Genomic DNA, 19,988 nt, shown 5'->3' on the forward strand with positions numbered 1-19,988 from the left:
CTTGTAAACATTGAAGCTGCCGCCCTACTGGCCATAAGAGCAAGCCGCTGGCGTCTACAATATAGGGTTCAATGGACGTCATTACGTCATTGACGTCAAACATTTTGGTCTCTAGGTAGAGACCAATTCCCCCCAGAATGCACCTGGATTAGCTACTTCTGCATGCTTCAAAACGCCACTGAGCACTTGCATTGAAATGATAGCTGGTCCGCTCTCTATTATATATATTGTCGTTGTCGGGTGGAAACCTCGTATCTCCAAGTTTCAAATGTGTACGTTCTTTCGCAAAGTAAAGCCCTGCTTCATCATACAAGGCTGTGACACAAAAGTAGTGAAAACAGCCGATCTGCAAGCACACAACGCCTCGCACCGTCATTTTTAAAATGATAAATGCAAAACGAACGGTTTTGGACATACAAGGTTTTCATCGGACAACTACGATATACTCTATGGGAGAAACTAGGGGTTCAGAGTCTTGCTCAAGGACTCTTCGACATTGACTCAGGGGGAGCCCGGGATCGAACCGGGTTCCCTCTGTGTTCTAATGACGGTTTCTCTACCCCTGAGCCACTGCCGCCCCCAACAACAATCTCTGGTTGCTGTGTTGCAGACGAGAAGGACGAGAGGCAGAGGGTGAAGAAGTACTCCGCCTTCATCCAGAGTTTACCCAAGACAAACAGGTCCACCTTAGAAGCCCTGCTCCAACATCTGTACAGGTACACACACGCACGCACGCACGCACGCACGCGCACACACACACACACACACACATATCCAGGGACGTGCAGAGAATGTTAGAGAGGCAGGGGCTGACGTTTCTAAAAGGGCCTGTTGGTGAAAATATCGAGCTTGGAGGTCGGCTATTTTCGACGTTTGATTTCTATACAGCAAGGGCATAAGACATAATAAGATGCTGCATTCGAGTTCGGGAGAGTTTGGACGAGGTAATTCTCTTGAACGCTGCCTTCAGGTATGGCATGGAAGGAGGACATTCATTTGCATGTTTTTTCACCATAGTAAAAACTGCATTCATGGTCAGGTGAGGGCACTTTTTACAGACAGATAAAAGGGCAGGGGCTCAAGCCCCCTTTGATGTCTATGTGTGCACCTGCCTGCACACATCCTTGTTCCCATGTGTGCATGCAGTATATTGACTTTATTCATGCATATATATTGCATTGACATGCATTTGGTTCCCGACCTTCGATCCCAATCCAGACCCCTCGGCCGCTGCGTGCCAGATGTGTTCACCCTGCGGCTCTAACCAGAACCTTAACCCGCTGACCCTGACTTTGGCCATTTAACCCCCAGGTGGCCCTTTTCCTTAACGAGCTCCTGAAATGTGTCCCCGCAAAGTGACCTTGTGTTCAGGTCCTCTTCCCTTTCGGGATTTGAGCGTAATAACATTACTCATTATTATGTACTTGAACGACGCGCGTGCGCACATGCACACGCTCTCTCACACGCACGCACGCACGCACGCACGCACGCACGCACGCACGCACGCACGCACGCACGCACGCACACACACACACACACACACACACACACACACACACACACACACAAACAGCAGACATTCTTCCATGCATGTGACAGAACAGAACACAGCAGGTGCTGTACTGTAGCTGGCTGCTTTTCAATGTAGAGTCCTGGAACCCCCGGGGGTCCTTGAGGGGGTGCTAGGGGGGTCCCCAGCTAGATGATGGTTAGGCAAGGCAAGGCAATTTCATTTGTATGGTATATTTCAACAACAAGGCTGTTGTTCAATGTGCTTTGCACAAGACATCAGACGAGGGAAGCACAATAATACGAGTATAAAATGATATTTGGATCCATAAAACAAAAGAAGTACAAATCAATAGATAGTTACAGTGCAGAGGAGAAAAGAAAGGATATGCAAGGGAAAAGAAATGACTCGATCAAAGATAGCAGCAAACAGAAAGGTCTTTAGTTGTGTTTTAAAAAGAGTGGCAGCAGATTAGAGATGGGATTTATGGCTCTTTGAAGCGAGCCGGATCTCTGGGATCCGTTCCTTTCAAAGAGCCGTTCAAAAGACTAATTTTAGTTATTTAGTTACTTTGTAGATTTTGATTATAATTACAAATCACTTCAAGCCTATATACATTTTGGAAATATAGCCGCCATTTGAAAATAGCCGATCTACAAGCTCACAATGCGTCGCGTTGCGACGCATTGTGAGCTTGTAGATCTGCTATTTTCAAATTATTTTCTACATATTATTCATTGGGAAAACTTGTGAAATGGGACATTCTGCATAATGAGTACTTTCTACTATTGGTACTTTGTACATTTTGATACCAATACTTTTGTACTTTTACTCAAGTAAATTTTAAACTTATACTTGTGACAGAGTATTTCCAAGTTGCAGTATTGAAACTTTTACATAACATAAGTAAAGAATGTTTGTACTTTTTCCACAAAACAATTTACAAAAGGAACGGCTCCCTACTGTGAACCGGATCCCATCGTTCATTTCAAAGAGCCGTTCAAAAGACGTGATTCGTTCGCGAACGTCCCATCTCTACAGCAGATCTGCAGTTGCCTGGCGGTGCCAGCCTCTATCACACACTTCGTTTTGGGAAGAGAGTCTGGGATTGCAGGGAGAGATTCCATTTCTGGGGGGGGGGCGGGCTAAAGCTTAACCACTAACCAGAGCTCTTAATTGCTCCCTTTGAACTTCAAAGGGGTTTTGAACTGCAGTAATTGATTGAGCCATACAAGTGTCAATAGCTCGTTAGTTCAATGAAAGCATCAAAGACTACGACCTGTTTGATGTCTGCAATGAGAGTGGAGGGGGGGATGTGTTTGAATACACACAGACTCGCCTGATTGGCTGAATGTTTTTGAACCAGGCCACCACCCACCATGTGCCCCAATCCTACAGCCCTGATTGGCTAACCCTTTCTGGTGTCTGGTGGAAACAGAATCTCAATTGATGGGTTCTATACCACACTACACCACCACTACCGCCAGGGGGTGGTGTTGTGCGGTCTGGTTTATTAACCAGGCTAGATCTGCAGTTCTTTGGGAGGTTGTTGCGCATACAAATTAAACCCCAAATAGTCCATTTGGTTCCACTTGTACACTCAGAGTTAAATGAACTATTTTCCAGGGTGTCTTATGCTTTATGCTATGACTAATCATACTTATTTTTTATCATTTTGTAAATAGCCGATCAACAGCAACAAGTTGTGGGCTATTTTCACTATTTTAAAGCTATACTGTGTAAGTTGCTCAACTAGTGGTCAGAGCTGTATAGCAAACCGCGGTCGCGTCCACGTCTTTCTGCCGTTTTTCGCCGCGGACCGGGCCTCACACCCCCGCGTCTGCCTCCACCTCGCCGAGATCTATCTTTAGAGGGGTCCCTGGTTCCTGTGCGTTCAGGCATTCCGGAGAAACGGACTCCTTCACTCGAGTATGTTGTTGTTATGTTGAGGCAAGCTACTTCCTGAGAAGTCAGCAAGATGCGCCTGTGATTGGCCGGTAGTGTACCATGTGTTTATGATCGGCGATATGATTGGCCAACGTATACACATGATGCAGATGACGTCATTTTGCCGCGAAATTCTCCCCCCCTCACGGCTCATAGAAAACATATAAAGAGAAGGCTTCAGAAGCTGAAAATAACGGAGTGGGGGTTCTAAAACTTTAGCGATTTAACAGTTAGGACAATTTTAAGATTTGTTTTATAAAAAAAGTTACATGGTATAACTTTAAAACTGTCAAAATGAATAACAAACTGCCTAATAAGATTAGTCATAAGGTGCAAGAGAGGGTCCTGAGAATCTTACAGCGTTCACTGTGGGGCCCAGACAGGGGCGTCACACCAAATTCCGGGCCCTGGGTACAAGGATTCACTGTGGGCCCCCCATGAATGTTAACTATTGAAAGATAGCAGATATGCAAGCTCACAGCGCGGCACTCGGTGCCGCGCTGCGAGCTTGTAGATCTGCTATTTTTGAAAAAAACGTGAAAATGTGTGCCAAGAAACCTATGTTTCCATGTCAGTGATGCTCAAACTTTTTCATGTGAAGGACCCCCCCATCTCAACATATTTTGTTCCAGGGACCCCCCAGAAGCAAAATTTGAGTTACAAATGTTCACTTAAAAAATGCATTTATTCAAAGATTTGTGCACATTTTCACGACTTTTCAAAAATAGCAGATCTACAAGCTCGCAGCGCGGCACTCGGTGCCGCGCTGTGAGCTTGTATATCTGCTATTTTTCAATAGCTAAAGTTACTAGGGCCCCTCCACCTTGGGCCCCTGGGCCCAGAGGTAAAAATATTATTAAACGGGGGTTTGTGACCTACAGCAGTGGTTCCCATTCTTTTTAGCCAATGACCGCCCCCCCAAAAAAAAATCAGACGTTTGCCCGGGACCCAAACTAGTGAAAACAGCGGTAGTGAAAACAGCAGTGTTGAGAGCTTGTAGAACGGCTATTTTCACTACTTCTTAAACATTTGTTTTCTAATTTATGTAATTTCTTAGATTTTTAGTATTTTTTTTTTTATTAATGAAATTAATTATCATTGCATTTTCATATAAATCTTCGCTTTTTGGGGTATGTTTTTTGAAAATGTTTTGAAATGATGATAATTAAAAACTAAATGTAGGGGGGAAAAAAACAATAATTAAGGGACCCATTCAAATATTTGTCCACGACCCACAAATGGGTCCAGACCCAAGTCAAGTCAAGTCAATTTATTTATAAAGTACATTTAAAAACAACCAGGTTGACCAAAGTGCTGTACATCATGAGAACTCAGTAAAACAAATACAATACAGGCAAGAACAATAGAAACGTGTGTAAACATTTAAAACCTTACAACTATAAAAACAAAACATTTAAAGATATAAAACAATAAGAGGTAAAAGTCTAGGGCTCAAATGCTAGGGTGAAGAGGTGTGTTTTTAGTCGGGACTTGAAAGTGTCCAGGGATGGGGCGAGTCTAACAGTGGGAGGCAGGCTGTTCCAGAGAGTAGGGCCAGCCACAGAGAACGCTCTATCACCCTTTTGTCTTAGGTTGGCCGTTGGAACTTTGAGAAAACTCTGGCCAGAGGATCTCAGTGTCCTGGTGTTGTCGGGGGGGGGCAGTAGTTCCGTGATGTAGGGTGGTGCTAGCCCATTTAAGGCTTTAAAAACAAATAAAAGGATTTTAAAAGTGGTTCTGAACCTGACTGGTAGCCAATGGAGAGAGGCCAAAACAGGCGTGATCTGGTCCCGTCTGCGGGTGCCAGTCAGGAGCCTGGCGGCCGCATTTTGAACAAGCTGGAGGCGGGAAAGGGAGGAGTTTGCAACCCCTATATAAAGGGAGTTGCAGTAATCCAGCCTTGATGTTACGAGGGCATGGATTACTATCTCTAGATTGTGGGGTGAAAGAAAAGATTTGATTTGTGCGATTTGCTTAATATGAAAGAAGCTACTCCTTACCACAGAATTTATTTGCTTATCAAATTTCAGGGAGGGTTCAAATAGTACACCAAGATTTTTAATATGTGTTTTAACGAAGGGGGATAAGTGTTTGGGAAGCAGTGAGCTACTATACAGTATGCATAATGGAAGCGCAGCTCTTTGAAAGGTTGAGCACGGCTGCGTGTCGAACACGGCAGAGGTGGTGTCCAGGCTGCGACCCACCGGCACCGTCCCCTTAATTCTGACACTTCTTGTAGTATTAAGACACAAAGCCGACGCCAGGCAAACCTGATGTCCTGTTTAGCTGATGCTCAACACAGCGCACGTGCTTACCCTCACAAAGCCTCTGCGGAGAGCTGTGTGATTAGCCTGCATTATGTTAATGACGCACAATGTTTGAAGAAGACTTAATTGGCCCTTTTTTTCTTTTCTTTTTCTTTTTTTCTTTTTTTGCAGAAGTTGGACCGAAGCCTAGCATCTCCAAACGTGTGTGTGTGTGTGTGTGTGTGTGTGTGTGTGTGTGTGTGTGTGTGTGTGTGTGTGTGTGTGTGTGTGTGTGTGTGTGTGTGTGTGTGTGTGTGTGTGTGTGTGTGTGTGTGTGTGTGTGTGTGTGTGCAAGAGAGAACAAACGAGACAAAATATCACTGTTGTCGGGGAGAAACCTCTTATCGCCATATTTTTACCTTGGCATACTTAATGAACTGGTGGGTGTGGCCACATAAAAACATCATTTTAACACTTTCTGTGCACTTTTTTGGGGGGAAAAAAACATCCTCCTAGTATAATCCTAATACCTGATCATCAGGTTTTAGGGGGGGAAAGAAATCATTGCACCGCATCTTTAAAGACCCAATGAAATTACTATTTTGGGTATTTTATTTTGAAGTTTCAGTTTGAAAAGGAAGCCTGTGTGTTTCTGAACCTATCCGAGGGGACCAGCCCTTCAGGCGATGGGATTTAAAATCTGAGTAATGGGAGTAATGGGAGCCAGCAATGGGAAACAAACAGGTGAATGTACCTGTAATCAAAGGTTCATTTATATTCAAAAACTCTGTCTATGTCATCACTTTTTGAATTTCTGTTCACAGGAAGTAATTAAGAATGGCCTATTTAGGGACCTTTGATATAAATATACACAAAAATTGTTTGTTTTCTATTTTTTTGGCATCTAGTGTTAGGTATGGCCATAGTATCATGCTCTAAAAGTGTGAAAAACATGTTTTTGATTTCACCCCGTCTTTAAAAATGTGCGGGAACCCTGTTGAATGTGTTTAGGCCTAGAATTATTGAATGTTTTAACCAGTGAAAAATAGCAGATATACAAGCTCACAGCGCGGCAATCTTTGAATATGACATAGTAGTCTCTCAAGAACAGACTAACTGAGTTAAGTGAAAAGGACCTTTTCTTTGACGATGGCTGGCCAGATTGCTGACATAGAAACATAGGTTTTCCAAAAAAAATCTTAGAAGGATTCAAAAGACACTTATAGAATCGGGTGAAAATTCAAATTTTCACGATTTTTCAAAAATAGCAGATCTACATGCTCGCAGCGCGGCACTCGGTGCCGCGCTGTGAGCTTGTATATCTGCTATATCCCATCGCCTGAAGGGCTGTTCCCCTCGGATAGGATCAGAAACACACAGGCTTCCTTTTCAAACTGAAACTTCAAAATAAAATACCCAAAAATAGTCATTTAATTGGGTCTTTAAGCCTGTGTTGACGCGGCCTCCCCTCCCCCGTGCTCCTGTAGGATCCAGCAGTGCTCCCACCTCAACCAGATGGCGGGCCGTCGGCTGGCCTCCGTCTTCTCCTCCTGCCTGTTCCAGACGCGAGGACAGACCCCGCTGGAGGTCACCGTGGTCCACGACCTCATCGCCAACTACGTCGCCCTCTTCGGCGTGAGTCACCCCTTTCCCCCCACGTATTTTCTTTTCCCTGATGTCCTGTGCTAGACCAGTGGTTATCAAACTTTGACATTTGAAGGTGTCCCCCTAACTTTGACATTTGTACAATGTCAAAGTTAACACTTGTAAGTGTCAATTTTGTGGTGCCCATAAAGAAACCCACAGAGTCCCTGGAATCCACTCCCCCTGATGTTTATTTTTTATTTTTGAGCAGTGGTAGACGGTAGACCGCTCCATAGCATGGCCGTGTGTGCATCCGTGTATGTATCCGTGTATCCGTGTATGTAGCCTGAATACCACTGGTGGCCAAAGAGGGTGCTGCTGAGTCTAACCTGAGCATCAACTGCAATAGGCCTACACACACTCTCTCTCTCTAACACACACACACACACACACACACACACACACACACACACACACACACACACACACACACACACACACACACACACCTGGGTGAGCAACACACACACACGCACGCACGCACGCACGCACACACACACACACACACACACACACACACACACACACAGTAGTGCTGTTGCGTAGCCTCCACGACCACCGCTCATTTCACACAGGTGTGATTTTTTTTCCTAATGTGTGCCGACATCGCATGATGTGGGGCATTTATGTGTTTCTCAAACTTTTACATTTCAAGGTCTCCCCTTAACTCTCCCCTTGACCGTGTAACGGGTCCATTTGGTTCCATTTGTATACTATCAGAGTTACAGACTTGTATGAGTCCATTTAGACCCCCCCTAAAAGAACTGCAAGATCGAAGCCATCTACAAGCTCGAAGCGCGGCTCGAAGTGTGGCACGCTTGGCGTGGCAGTGCTTTGAGCTGCTAAGTTTTTATTTTAATTCTGAAAAGACAATTTTGGACGTAATGAGGTTTCCACCCGACGGTATACTGTAGAGCAGGGGTTTTCAAAGTGGGGTGCCGCGACGGTGGTCCAGGGGTGCCGCGAGATCATTTGGTAATATTTGGAATTTATTAGAACACTTAAACAAATATTTGTTATCATTTTAAACTTGAAGTAAAGAGTTATTTTCAGTAAGTTTTTACCAAAATTGTAATTATCTCAATGTTTTCCTCGCGACATAATCCCTAAAATATGCCACGAATATAAAGATACTGGGAGTGAAAATTATGAATGTCATGTAGGTAATATTATGATATAATGTAGGGGTGCCTCGGATGAAAAATGTGGTGCCCTGAGCCCAACAAGTTTGGGAACCCCTGCTGTAGAGATTACCAACTGTATGTATTTGCTATTCTTATAATTATGAAACTATGTGGAATTATTATTTTTTATTTGGAAATACTTGGAAAAACGATTTAGTTTATTCTCTCATGGGGAGCGCTTTCTTTTTTCTGGTTTTGTGCTGTCTATGTTTCAAAAGACAAGGTTGTCACCCCCCCACCCGCTTAACCCATTTAGGCCTACAATTATTGAATGCTTTAACTAATGAAAAATAGCAGATATACAAGCTCACAGCGCGGCACCGAGTGCCGCGCTGCGAGCTTGTAGATCTGCTATTTTTGAAAAAGTTGTGAAAATGTGTGCAAATCTTTGAATATATGTATTTTCAAAGCGAACGCTTGTCACTCAAATTTTGCTTCTGGGTGGTCCCTGGAACTAGATATTTTGAAATGGGGGTCCGTGGCCAAATAAATATCATTTTGGGGGTCCTTCACATGAAAAGGTTTGAGCACCACTGACATAGTAGTCTCTCAAGAACAGACTAACTGAGCTCCAGTTAAGTGAAAAGGACCGCTTTTCTTTGACGATGGCCGGCCAGATTGCTGACATAGAAACATAGTTTTTTTTTCCAAAACTCTTAGAAGGATTCAAAAGACACTTATAGAATCGGGTCAAAATTCAAATTTTCACGATTTTTCAAAAATAGCAGATCTACAAGCTCGCAGCGCGGCACTCGGTGCCGCGCTGTGAGCTTGTATATCTGCTATTTTTCAATAGTTAAAGCATAAAATAATGATACACAAAATGTGTACCCGTTCTGAATGGGTTAACAAGTTAGCACCAGATCAGATGCTTAAGGGGGGGCGGAGGAGAGGGTATCAGTGTTCTACTTGGAGCGCTGCCTGGCTTAACGGGACGCACGGCACCGGGGGAATGCTAATACCCGGCAGAGTGGCCCTGATCCCCTCTTGTTCTGACGCTGAAAGGGGGAGCGTTCGCTCCAAATCGGTTTGGGACGCCGTCGTTCGCATGACAAATAGACATTAAGCTCCAGCGGCGACGACGGGCCCCCAATAGCAGCAGCGGTGGTGGTGGTGGTGGTGAGGGGGGGGAAAAAAATGGAAAGCGCACGCTGACACAAAACGATTGAGACGCTTCACTAATTAACCCATTCAAACCGGGTACGCATTATTACGCATTATTTTATGCTTTAACTATTGAAAAATAGCTGATATACAAGCTCGCAGCGCGGCACCGAGTGCCGCGCTGCGAGCTTGTATATCTGCTATTTTTTTCTTAAATCGTGAAAATTTTAATTTTGACCTGGTTCTATAAGTGTCTTATGAATCCTTCTAAGGTTATTTGGAAAAAACCTATGTGTCTATGTCAGCAATCTGGCTGGCCATCGTCAAAGAGGTCCTTTTCACTTAACTGGAGCTCAGTTAGTCTGTTCTTGAGAGACTGTTATGTCAGTGGTTTTCAAACCTTTTCATGTGAAGGACCCCCAAAATGATATTTATTTGGCCACGGACCGCCATCTCAAAATATTTAGTTCCAGGGACCACCCAGAAGCAAAATTGGAGTTACAAAGGTTCGCTTTAAAAATACATACAGTATATTCAAAGATTTGCACGCATTTCCACGACTTTTTCAAAAATAGCAGATCTGCAAGCTTGCAGCGCGGCACTCGGTGCCGCGCTGTGAGCTTGTATATCTGCTATTTTTCAATAGTTAAAGCATTCAATAATTCTAGGCCTAAACGGCTTAAAGTGCCGGTTCTGCGTTTGGATGCCGTCTTCTGGGCCCCTTTATCAGGCCCAAACACACACACACGCGCGCACACACACACGCGCGCACACACACACACACACACACACACACACACACACGCACACACACACACGTGCGCAGGGAGGTGTAGCGTGCATTTTTCTTTTCTTCCCCCCCCCCCCGCCCCCTTTTTCTTCCCGCGCTCCAATCTTCTCTGCCATGCGTATAACTCTAACAAAGCAAATTGTTCTCTGAAAATGATCGGAAAAAAGCTGGAATAAAAAAATGTCATTTTCCCCCTCCCAGAGCTTTTTGTGAAAGAGAAAGTGTGGCGGCCCCCTTTCTTTTTTTATTCAGTTTGGTGCTGAGCTACGTCGAACAATCACCGCCAACTTGCCACTTTGAAATGAGTTTCTGAAAGTCTTAGTGGAGCGACCCACTTCTACACTTTGGGAGTGACACCATTAACGCTCTCATTCCGGTCAGCCGCGCGCACGTGTGTGTGTGTGTGTGTGTGTGCGTGTGTTTGTTTGTCTGTGTGTGTGTTAGGGCATTCACGTATAGTGATTTTTAGTATTCGAATTATTCGGCCTCAAAGTATTCGAATAGTCGAATATTCGACAGGACTCGCCAAACTGGCCAAACTGTCAAATATTAAGTAAGCAAGAGGCGAACATTGTGAAAATAGCCGATCTACATGCTCACAACGCCTCAGAGTTAAGCTCTGGCGTTTAAGTGAAATGTAGCCTAGATATTTTGAGATGCATTTGTGGCTTTTTTCATAAAAAAGAAAAAAAAGAAAAGTCATATTAGCAGTAGTGAAAAACCCTGCCTAAGTGAAATGTAGCCTAGATATTTTGAGATGCATTTGTGGCTTTTTTCATTTTAGAAAAAAAAAAATATATATATATCATATTAGCAGTAGTGAAAAACCCTTCCTTCCGAAATGACTGCCCCTCAGTCACGCTGAGTCACATATGAAAATGTTTCAACATTATGACGATTATGAAAAATAATCGCGATTATGTCAAATAATCGCGATTATGTCAAATAATTGCGATTAGACGATTATGTAATAATCGTGACAGCCCTACTTAAGCACAACAAATGTTCGACAGGGTAGGTCACTGGAGTAGAATCGCTTACCGATCGTACAGCAAGGAGAGCCGGCGACAAGTGACACAGTGTTTAGTCAAACAGCCTGATCCGAGCCAACTCAGTCCAGCTGTCTGCAGCCTGTCAGTCAGCGCACAGGTGTCATCACATCAAGCTGATTGAGAACGTACTGTACCCATAGAGTTATAATAAGAATAGAGAGGACACCAGATATCCCCGCCCGTCCACTTGCATTGAGTTGCTCACCCAGCGCATGAGGCGTTTTCACCCCTCCTTCCGCGTAGTAAAACCGTGACGTAGTGGGGCCACTGTGACGCATTTTTCGTCATAGTTTGTGTTCATGGATGCGCTGGGGCTCAAATTCATGAACGAGCTCTTCCGGTATGAGCGCGCGTCAATACAAAGAAGCCTATGCGCGTTCATTTGGTTAGTAGACCCAACTGCAGTACCTCAAAACGGCCACCATGTCCATTTGGTTTCAGGGCGCCCCCAGGGTTCTGGGGGCTTGACTGTACCTCGTAACCCTCTGCACGGTACCGTGCTGTACATGAAGGGTTAACCCTGCAAGGCCCAGCGTTGCTTTTTGGCAACGTTTTTTAAATCATTTAAAAAAAAAAATTATAATTAGTTTTCCTGTTATTTTTTCACATTAACATCACCATTAAATCCTATTGTTTAGTATCACAATGCCATTGGCCACGATATTTGCATATAAATACCCCCCACAGAGACTGACATTCACACCTCCCAGAGAATTTGAAATTCCAGCGTCTGGACGAACAACATCTCACTTTTTAACTGAAGCTATTCCTCACAAAAACATAAGTAAAATGCCTGTAATAGTTTTTTTCATGATCATTAGAATGTCTAGAACACGTGCATATGTTAACACGTTGCAGTCCGAAATAGAATGGGGGTTGGTAGATTAGCCGTGAAATTTCTATTATTGTATTGTGATCTGAGACATAATATTATGTTTATAAACATGACCCCGCAGCCCCTCCATCTTGAACAGCGCCGCTGTTTTTTCTTTTTTTTTCCCCCCCAGGCCAGTAACTCACCATGATTTTCTCGATCTCCGTTGGGATAGAATGGGGGTTTTGGCCGATCGTCGATGTCCCCGTGCGTTTCGCGTGCGCGATCCTTTCACGTAAATGTCCCCGCAAATAGTCCATGTGTGACTGAAGAACAGACCTGAAAAGTTTCGCTAGCATAGCCCCAAGCATGGCTGCAGGAGGAGCTCGAGTGTGTAGACAGTAAACGGATGGGTGGAAGGTGCCTTGGAGAAGGAGAGGCGCTGACGTCACCTCTGCTTCATGCACGGTCTGCATGAGCCATCAGTGCACGAGTGGTGACTAGGGAAGGTTAGACGATCGCCGATTTTCGGATCAAAAGCTTTTATTCCGGTTTTAAAGACAAAGTCCGGGAATGTGCGACGTGGCTGAGAGTCCCTGGGGGGATGTGCGATATAGTACGGTTTTAACATTAAGGGGCTCCCCTTGGCTTAGAAGGTGTTAATATTGTGAAAAATATCCCCAAAATGCAAATTAGAGCATGATTTATGATTTATGATTTATGGCTATAAAACCTTACAAAAACATTATTAATTTTTTTTTTAAATTACATTTTCCTGTGATTAGGACTCCTACAACACCATCTGATTTTTTTTAAATGTTTTTGGCCAGTAGAAATTAATTCAAAACAGTGACGTGCTCTAGGTAGTGGCGCTGTCCGAGGTGCTGAAATCTGTCATCACCATGCTGTCTGGCCCTGTACTGTGGAAGTGTGGATCGAGGGCAGGGGCGTCACAAGGGGGTGGGGGGAGTGGGACTGAGTTACTAGGGCCCAAGGTGGAGGGGTCTTAATTATTTTATACTTTAGCTATTGAAAAATAGCAGATATACAAGCTCGTAGCGTGGCACCGAGCGCCGCACTGCGAGCTTGTAGATCTGCTATTTTCACAATTTCTGCCTCTAATATTTGTCAATTTGACAAATGTTTAATTTGATATTTTAGAAGTAGGCCTATTCAAAAAAAGTCCTTACATGTCACTTTAGAAATGTGCAGATACCCTCTATAAACAAACTTTGTTGGTTTGTTTACTGTTGAGTGAGAAAATCAATGTTGCACATTAAGTTCATCATCTGGTGACCCTCCAAAATAATTTGGGGACCCACCCACAGGTTGAGAACCACTGGTGTACAGAAAATATGGAAAAAATATGGAGGTAAGAGTTTTCTTCACGACAGCATTGAATAGACACATCACATTGTGCAATTGCTCCTTGAGCAAATCTGTGCAGGAACAACTACACTTCCGATTTCCCGCACACTTTATTTTATGTTGTCTTATTTATTGCGACCGTCAGGGAGCAGTTTACTATGAAAACCTCCACCGGCCGTCCGTCCGTCCGTCCGTCCGTCCGTCACACGTCACACGTCACACCTTTGCCCTGCTCATATCTCCGCATCAGTATGACATCACACCACATGTGTACACAAACCTTTGTGTACGTTGCTGTGGCAACAGTCTGTTGTTGCTGGTCTGTTAGTGTACGTTAGCAACCACCTTAGCAACCATGGTTTTACCCTAGCAACCAACTGTTTACCCTAGCAACCAACTGTTTACCATAGCAACCATGTTTTTTTACCCTAGCAACCAACTGTTTACCATAGCAACCAGATACGCAGAGCAGGGATCTCCATATATGGGCATAAACAGGTGACATCACACTGATGTCAGATACTCAGAGCAGGGATTTCTCCATAATATATGGGCATAAAAGGGATTCTGTTAGGGATCTCCATATATGGGCATAAAAGGGATTCTGTTAGGGATCTCCATATATGGGCATACAAGGGATTCTGTTAGGGATCTCCATATATGGGCATAAAAGGGATTCTGTTAGGGATCTCCATATATGGGCATAAAAGGGATTCTGTTAGGGATCTCCATATATGGGCATAAAAGGGATTCTGTTAGGGATCTCCATATATGGGCATAAAAGGGATTCTGTTAGGGATCTCCATATATGGGCATAAAAGGGATTCTGTTAGCTGTTAGTGATCTCCATATATGGGCATAAAAGGGATGCTGTTAGGGATCTCCATATATGGGCATAAAAGGGATTCTGTTAGGGATCTCCATATATGGGCATGAAAGGGATTCTGTTAGGGATCTCCATATATGGGCATAAAAGGGATTGTATCCCAGATGATGCCCTGTTAGGAGATCCACACTAACAGAATCCATATATGGTCCTACCGACAGCTGCTATAAGCCAACCCTGGCGATAAGGTCTGAGTCGAAGAAATGCTTCTTTCCTGGCAAGAATTGCCCCTTTATACTGTAGGGCTCGTTTGTGTATTGTATGACATCACGCCACATCATCGGCTGAGGACTGTGTGATGTCATCATATCTCCATATATGGAGACATAAGTTGCTCATGCCCAAATATGGGCTGGTGAGGTCAGACTTAGTGTGATGCGTAGGTTATCTCCATATATGGAGATTCAACTTCAATGAGTAACCATGGCAAACTGTCAACTGCCCGTATGTCTTGATAATTGGTAAAACAAACTTTTGGCCTATTTGTGGAGATAAGCGAACAACGGTCGCTTATCTCCCGATTAGGGAGTCTTACTGGTTTCCTATTGTCCATGTAGTTGTTGTTATTGACTCTGACAGCCACAGGGAAGGAGCTCTTCCTGAGCGTTGAGCCTCGGGCATTTAGCCACCTCAAATGCTTGCATGCCAGTCAGTCCCACATCGTCCCGAGTTCCAGGGGTGTCTTTTGTAATCCGTTTTTGCTCTCCTCAAGCATCTGCTGTCGTACTGTACACATAAATCCGCGACGGGAGCAGGGGTGGAAGTGGTATACAGATTTTCTTTTATACTTGAGTAAAAGTAGCAACACCTTTTTTTACAGTGTTTTTTTTTTTTTTTTTTTTTTTACATACTACAGTGTTGTGTACTGTGGTTCTCAAAGTGGATTCCAGTGACTCTGTGTGTTCCTTTTAGGGGGGTCTAAATTGACCCATACAAGTCTGTAACTCTGACAGTGTAACGGGTTCATTTGGTTCCATTTGTACACTGTCAGAGTTATGGGGAGACCTTGAAATTTGAAAGTTTGAGAAACACAGAAATATTACATACCAATACTAGTATGCTCCGTGTGGTAGCACAGGTTGAAGGACTTCAGGATTTTCTTTGACCCTGAATTTCCTTAACCGCCTTAGGTTGTACATGCACTGCGTGTGTGTGCGTGCGTGTGCATGTGTGTGTGCGTGTGCGCGCGTGTGTGTGTGTGCGTGCGTGCGTGTGCGTGTGCATGTGTGTGTGTGTGTCCCACCAGGTCAATGAGGACCAAGTGCAGCAGATGGAGAGAGAAAACCGCTTCATCGTCGGCTGGAATGACAAGAAGGACACCACGGTGAGTCAACACCATGTGGGCATGACAATGTATATGAAGGCCTCATAAACATACTTTACAGCAGTGGTTCTCAACCTTTTCAGGCCGCGACCCCCAAAATAATCATATTTTAACTGGGGACCCCCCACTCGAGTGGACGGGGTCCGCTCATTGTTCCACCGGTCCGTTGTTCCGACTAGCGTCGGCAGGTTAGTTACTCGTCAAGGAGGTTACTGAGGTTAGGTTTAGGCTTAGGGTTAGGGTTAGTTTTAGTGTCGGCATACCGGCCCGTTGGCATATTGATGCGGACCCCACTCTGAGGAGCACTAAGAGTTGAGGCTTTACATTTTGTAAAAGACGGTTCTATTGTGAAAATAGCCGATCTACATGCTCACAACGCCTCGCGTTCCGAGGCGTTGTGAGCATGTAGATCGGCTATTTTCACAATTTCTGCCTCTAATATGACAATTTGGCCAATGTTTAAGTTGTCATTTTAGAGGTAGTCCTTAAATTGTCTCTTTAGAAATGTGCAGATACCCTCTTTACACAAAAATGTTAAGTTGGTTTGTTTACTGTTGATTGAGAAAACAATGTCTCGCATTAAGTTAATCATCTGGGGACCCCCCAAAATTATTTGGGGACCCCCCTGGGGGTCCCGACCCACAGGTTGAGAACCACTGCTTTACAGTATAACGCAACACCTTACAATTATGGTTAGGAGCATTCATAATGCACTCATAATGCCACGATCATAATGTATTATAATTATCATAGTTGTATTAGATCCCCCATTACAGTGGGATGATCAATATATAAGTGATCATTGCGGACTACTACTACTACTACTACTACTACTACTACTACTACTGTATGACAACTGTAATACACCATTATCCTTGAGTGTCCAGAAATGATGTAGTTGCGACCGTAGTTTGACCGTATCGCTGTCTATAACGCCTGACACTGTGGTTCCCCTCACACATCACTGTGACATCACATGTGACATCACAGTGATGTCAGATCCTCAAAGCAGGGATCTCCATATATGGGCATAAAAGGAATCTCCATATATGGGCATAAAAAGGATTTTATGTATCATGTCAGACGACAGAATCCATATATGGCCAAGACAGATAAAGGGCAAGGGCAAGGTCGCTTTTCGCCCTTAGGTGTCTTACTGGTATTATTATACTCAAGTATAATGGCACGTGATCTCATTATAAAATTAGATAGATAATACGATTATTGTTATAAACTATTATGCATTGAGTTCTAAACTATACAAAGTATCAATATAATGTTATACTGTAAGTACATTACCATACATTGTAATTGCTGTCGTGCTCCCGTTGTGTGTACGTGTGTGTACGTTTACGTGTGCATGTGTGATTGCATGCATGTGTGAGTGGTCAGAGGTTCATTGGAAATGGTTTTCAGTTGTTCTGGCTGAAATGGGGTGCGGGGGTGGAACAGGGAAGGAAGGTGTGAGAGTGGTTGAGGAAAGAGAAAAGGTTGGGTAACACTTTCTATGAAGCCCAAAGGTTTTTGTTCCTGTTAACCTGCCACAGGCTGCCAGTGTTGAAATTAAGTTGTTTACCTCTCATTCTCCCTCTCCCTCCCTCTACCTTCTCTCTGTCGCTAACGGCGGGCTTTCAGAACCAACCTGCCACTCTGAGGCGAAATGGTCGCTCAATCGATAGCCAATGCTATTAGAAATCTCTCCCTGGTGAAAATCGGGATAGGATTTTAGTTGTGTGCTCAACGTAAAAGTTTCAGTGAGTGTGAGAATAGGAGCCCGATGGCTGTGTCGCCATATTTTTATGTGAGCGTTCACCTGCCAAAACAGGCTTGGCCAAGAATTGGACTTTAGAGGTAGCACTTCCCATGCATCCCATGTCTGTAATGCATTATAAACTTACTTATAATTGTTATAATCTGCTTATAACACTCTTGCTAGCTTACAGTTAATGCAATTGTCATTTCTAAAAATGAGTTGTGTTTTGGCACATTGCTAAAAAAGCGACTGCGCTAGACCAGCCGTGAGCTGTCTTAAATCCATTACAGTGACAGCACAGATATATTCGCAAATAATTAGTAAGCGTATTCAGATTAGATGCGCGCCTATGTGGGTGGGTTCACAATGCACACACACACACACACACACACACACACACACACACACACACACACACACACACACACACACACACACACACACACACTGCTCGCAATCAAAATCCATTCAAATTCAACACAACACTCATGTTCAACATGGTAGATGACAAACCATCACAGAACTTCACTGTCAAGGCTATCTATCAGAACGGGGGGCACAACGCGCGCGCACACACACACACACACACACACACACACACACACACACACACACACACACACACACACACAATCACACACACACAATCACACACACACACACACACACAATCACACACACACACACACACACACACACACACACACACACACACACACACACTTCCCTGACATTTCTGTTCCTAAGCGGCTGCTCTCGCCATTTACAAGTTAAAAATAGTTGTCATCCAAATGTTAAGAGACGCGATCATTTTCATTACTTACGAATCTCTCCCCTCAGTTCTAGTTTTTTATGACTCCTGTGATCTCACTTCAAAATCTTTCTTATCAACTGTGAAAGGCTTGTAACAGCTTAGCTCTTCCCTCCCCTGCGAGTGTACTTTGAGCCGCTAATTGCCGCCGTCTTTATTTTTTCCCATGGATGAGGTGTTTATGCACGCACGTCGCACGGCTATTTTCAGTGCTGACCGGTACGCCCTCCTTTCTCTCAGCAAAGACACGGAGACTCAGGGAAAAAAAGTGTCAGGCGGAACCCAAAGATGGCCCCGTAGCAACGCATGACATTCACAATTACAGTACTCGCTCCGTTGGCTTGAATAACTGTAATTTAGTGCGTTGCTCCGTTCGAGGACGGGAAGTACGGTACCAGCCCGCCCCCACACGCTCGCTCATTACCGTTTCTCTCCCGGTCTCGAGCCCACAATGGCCCTCCTCGGTTCACCTGCCGGGGGAAGATAATGGTCGGACAAAACATCATGCACTAGAGCCGTGTGGCATTTCAAAGATTGACTTGGGCGACGGAAGACTTCCTTCCTGTCCACTTATTTGTCAATTTGCAAGAAGCGGGCTACAGTACACTAACCGTATAGTGCTGTAATCGTCCTGCTGGGAGTCTTCTGAGAGTTCAGTACCTTTATAAATACAGTAGAGTCGGGTCATGCCTGCAAGAGTAACAAAGCTGACGTAACAAAGATGACGCACTTCTCTTCACTCTGACGATTCTAGTTGTTGTCATTCTGGGGGGAGTTTGTTCATGTTAGCCCTATCGCCTAGGGTGTGGGCGATAGGCCCTTTCTGTGTGGAGTTTGCCTAAACATGGAGATGTGGTACAGAATGACTCATATACTGTATGGGCATAAAAAGTATGTAATGTGACATCACTTTCTGTACAGACAGTCAGACAGACAGACAGACAGACAGCCATTGACTCCAGCCTAACAATGGCTACTGTCTATGACGGTAGTCCCATATGACATGATGGACTGGACTATCTCCATATATAGTGTTCTCCACATCTCCATGTTTAGGCCAAACAGGTTTTCTCCTTTTCGCCATGTATAGGTAGGTCCAAATGCCCAACGTTGAGCTTGACAACGAAACGTTCTTAACCCATATTTACTTTAGAAAATATGTTAAATTCTAAGAACGTTTCGAGTACCGGTTTGATACAAGAGCGAATAAGCGCTACACTTCTGGAATCCTTTGCGTCGACTTAAAGTCGGATCCAGGCCTAATAACTTTATCTGGCCGTGCCGTTGCCACCTCCTTGTTACATTTTCTTTTCTCCAGGTGGATGGACATTCTTTCATAGGTGATCTAAGTCCAGCCGCCCCGTATCAGATCGGAGGAGGATACCGCACATTGTACCTCATCCACCCTTTCTTCTCTCTCCTTTTGGTATCCTTATCCTCCTCCTCCTTTTTTTCTTTTTTATTCTTCTCTTTTTTTGTCTTTCTTAGTCTTGTGTATCCATCCTTCTCTTTTTTGTGTCTTTCTTAGTCTTGTTTAGCCGCCCCGTACAGGAAG

General features: G+C 44.1%; 1 protein-coding gene across 1 annotated transcript in view; it reads left to right on the forward strand.

Annotated features, from left to right (window-relative positions):
• Nucleotides 1-19,988, forward strand: part of arap2 (ArfGAP with RhoGAP domain, ankyrin repeat and PH domain 2) — a gene marked incomplete at both ends in the record, with an annotated part of 239,703 nt that overhangs the window by 187,819 nt on the left and 31,896 nt on the right. Inside the window, 3 exon segments of the mRNA XM_080741531.1 lie at nt 611-716; nt 7,191-7,338; nt 15,792-15,869. Of these exon segments, the coding sequence (XP_080597657.1) occupies nt 611-716; nt 7,191-7,338; nt 15,792-15,869 (332 nt within the window).

The sequence above is a fragment of the Nannobrachium achirus genome, assembly GCF_963921795.1.
Source record: "Nannobrachium achirus genome assembly, chromosome: 14".
Lineage (NCBI taxonomy): Eukaryota > Metazoa > Chordata > Actinopteri > Myctophiformes > Myctophidae > Nannobrachium > Nannobrachium achirus.